Source organism: Oncorhynchus nerka, linkage group LG15 (assembly GCF_034236695.1).
Source record: "Oncorhynchus nerka isolate Pitt River linkage group LG15, Oner_Uvic_2.0, whole genome shotgun sequence".
NCBI classification, from domain to species: Eukaryota; Metazoa; Chordata; class Actinopteri; order Salmoniformes; family Salmonidae; genus Oncorhynchus; species Oncorhynchus nerka.
Genome location: NC_088410.1, coordinates 63,060,998 through 63,064,667, shown reverse-complemented (window position 1 = coordinate 63,064,667; position 3,670 = coordinate 63,060,998). Strand labels below are relative to the sequence as shown.

At 40.8% G+C, this 3,670-nt stretch overlaps 1 protein-coding gene across 1 annotated transcript; it reads left to right on the top strand.

The window, feature by feature from the left end:
- The first annotated feature begins 886 nt into the window (after positions 1 to 886).
- LOC115143698 (homeobox protein Hox-C12a-like) lies at positions 887 to 2,809 on the top strand. The gene is made up of 2 exons (XM_029684171.1): positions 887 to 1,481; positions 2,571 to 2,809. Exons 1-2 carry the CDS (start codon positions 887 to 889, stop codon positions 2,807 to 2,809), a joined length of 834 nt encoding a protein of 277 aa, XP_029540031.1.
- The last annotated feature ends 861 nt before the right edge of the window (positions 2,810 to 3,670 follow it).

Sequence of the window (3,670 nt, the reverse complement as noted above, 5' to 3'; positions counted from 1 at the left end):
TTCTCGCTCACTTTACTCAACTTGATTGTGACAGGGGTGCTCAGTTGCATATCAATTAATAAAAATGCACTGTGATTAATTTCGACTAATGAAGCGCATTTAAGCTCCTTCGACCTCCTTGTTAAAATAGTGAGTTTATACCGAGCTACATAGCCACGAACGTTTAATAGGGTATCTGTTTAAGTTTTTCCTCAGAGAAGCACGAGTATCATTTGAAATATACGCTCTTAAAATAACCTTATTGCAGATCGTCTTATGTTTTACTGAGCCAACGGTTTCAACCTACTGACCCCGTTACTGTAAATACGAGAGGAGTGAGGCTGTGGGCATCAGTCGTTCCTTAAAACAGGCCCGTAAAGTGGAGCATCACAGCTTTATATGACACTCGATTCATCTGTAATTTGCTCTAAAATAAAGTCGGACAAGCACACCCAACAATTGTCGATTTTTTTGTGCGTCGGAAACAATAGAACACGTACAGACCTTTTTGCAGCTGCCTTGTAACTGGTAAATGACATATTAAAAAGAAAAGCAAGCTCTGGGAAAACTTTACTAAGATCAAGATGGCCTGTAATATTAATGGATTGGGGTATCACTTAAAAATGAAAGAGTTGAGTATTTTGAAGCACATGCAATAAGGAGAAAACACAACCCATATTTCCTTTTGCATAAAATGTTTATAAGTATTTTAAAAAGCATATAAAACCCGTAATACAGAAGCTAATGTTTTGTTTGGTCAGACATGGACATAGTGGGTGGTACCTTCCGTAAGGAAAATTGGTGGGGACATGTGACACTAGTTCGACCAATCAGGCGCGCCGCTCGGTTTAACTATGTTAAATGTCAGATTACTATAAACTAGAAGCTCTTGGTCGGGCCCGCCGAAATGGGCGAGCATAATCTTCTTAATCCCGGGTTTGTGGGACCGTTGGTAAACATCCACACGGGAGACACATTTTACCTCCCCAATTTTAGAGCGTCCGGGGGACAACTGGCGGGTCTACCCTCTCTCTCCTACCCAAGAAGGGACAATGTATGCTCCCTTCCTTGGACCGCGTCGGAGCCGTGCAATGGATATCCTCAACCCTACTTTAGCAGTGCCATGTCCATTAACCCCTCTTTCAACCGTGCATGCGAAATCACCAGGCAAGATGAAGGCAAATGTTTTTACAGCAACGGTGGCGGCAACAGGGAACCCTGCGCTGAAAGCGCAAACCTCAAACGTGAAGAGAGGGCAAGAGGAGACTCCTCTTCCTCCATAACGACGGAGCATGGACTGCACAACGGGATTGGCAACAACGGTACATATTCCAAGTACGACTATGGCGTGGAGCAGTTGACCCAAGATCCGCTCTCCTGTCAATCCCTAGAATCTGACTCCAGTTCATCGCTGCTCAATGAAGGGAGCAAAGCCTCTACAGGCATCGCTCAGGCGTTGACATCCCCTGGCAATCACGCACCAAGCACAGCAGCGGGCGGAGGTGAGGGTATTTATTTATATACGACAATACATTGCCTTTTATTGGATGTTAACAACGGAATGTTAAACGCTTGTTTTTCCATTACAATCGTATTTCTTTATTTGTCTATATAAATGATTAGGATGCTGAATTGACACGAGGCTTGCATGTTGGGGTGAGCGCCGCTAGGGGAAGCATTCAAGAAAGGGTTCATATGTTCGTTTACACTCAGCCTTTACACACCAGGAAACCCTTACAGCACCATAAAAACTAGATATTGTTTGTGATAAAATAAAATAAAATAATAATACGAAACAACAGTATTTGATTTTGAACCATTTCAACCTATGGAATTTCAGGATAAAGTCTGCAAAAACAGACTCATGTTTTTTGAGTTTGTTGATAATTGCACCAATATTTTAACAGAATCATACATCGAAACAATAAATGTTATTCACAAGAACTTTCGTTTGCATGCCTTTTGGCAATTTCATATGCTTGCCGGCTCGAGAGAGATTGGCGACCATAACTGCCACTGTAAACCTTGTGTGACACAGAGTATTGTGAATTATAGCTAGTGTCTCTCCACAATCAAATTACAAGAAAGATGTGATCTGTCCCCCTGTCGTCCCACACATTCTTTAGTGAACTTCTAAATTGATAAACAGTAGACCTACTAGTAAGTAGAATGTAGCTAATTCGTTTGTGTCCATATTCTAATCTGCAATTTACATGTTGGTAATTGGTCTGCTATAAGACTGGGTCAAGAACAGCTTACTTAAGTGACAAAGTCGTTCAAAATAAGTTTGTGCTTTGAAAAACGGGTAATCAGCTCTGTAGAACCAACCCATTGGTGCAGCGCAGGATTTTTACCTTAACTTGGCGATGCATGCTAAGCTATATAGCTACCCTCCTGTAGGTTTTCACTCCGAACCCAGTTGTATCTAACCTGGTTCCGTTTATGAAGCAGCTAATTATTAGAATCTGGTGTGCCAGATTAGAGTTTGAGTGAAAACCTACAGGACAGATGCGCTCCGGGAGGGAACCGGTTTGGAGCCCTGCTATAGAGCCTCATCCCATGCTCACCCATCCACTTCTCCCTCTCTCCAGGCGCCCCGTGGTACCCAATGCACACCCGAACCCGAAAGAAACGTAAACCCTACTCCAAACTCCAGCTGGCGGAGCTGGAAGGCGAGTTCATGCTCAATGAGTTCATCACCAGACAGCGGCGGAGGGAACTCTCTGACCGCCTGAACCTCAGCGACCAACAGGTTAAGATATGGTTCCAGAACCGGCGGATGAAGAAGAAGAGATTGATGCTTAGGGAGCAGGCCTTGTCCTTCTTCTAAGAGGGAGAGATATATTTTAAAGGGGAATATAGGCAGGCTGTATTCTCGATGAAACATACTGTTGATTATTTTGGTGTAATCAAATTCGATGGCGTATAGCATGCACAGTATGACGTCTCACGTCCTTTAGAAGAAGGATATTTTCTGAAACAAAACGACCTCATCTGAGTTATCACTACATCTATCTCGAAAAACAAATCAAGAGACCAAATAATATCTTTATCTGACCTTATATCGCATAAAATGTTTATCAATACAAGTAGTGACAGTGCAAGAGCTAATAGTCTTCCCTATATTATGTGTTCTTTGATATGGAACATTCGAAATAGTTAGCGCCCATGAATGAAAGGCAGGCACAGTGCAGTCTAAAGCAACACAAAGTTTCAATTAACATTATTTGGGAAAATATAATTTGGAATTTGTAACTTTTTTCAAAGATTTATTTGGCAATTTAGTTTCCCATCCTTTTACCAATGCACTAACACTTGTGACTCATTCGGTACAATCATTTCAAACAAATTTAACTAATCAAATGATATATATATCGGATTTTTACAAATTGATTTGATTTAAGATATGAACAATTTCAGTAATAAGCATATGCCTGCTTGTTGAGAATATGAAGCTAATGGAAAGTTACGGAATCCATACTAATGGATATTCAATATTAAAGAATAACTCAATCAAATTTACGAATGCATAGCATGTATTTATAAACCTTTTTAGTCTCATGAGTGGAATTAAGATTGAACTGATCCAAATTATGTTTCATAAATTTGAGTTCACTTAGCTACTTCTATGTAGGCAAGGTGCATCAATATGGCTATGGCCCATAATGGTTTACATCCAATCTACATTTCA

Coding starts and splice junctions, on each gene's coding strand:
- LOC115143698 (XM_029684171.1), top strand. CDS start 887: ATGGGCGAGCATAATCTTCTTAATCCCGGGTTTGTGGGACCGTTGGTA. Junction 1,482..2,570: donor AAGCACAGCAGCGGGCGGAG/GTGAGGGTATTT, acceptor CCCTCTCTCCAG/GCGCCCCGTGGTACCCAATG.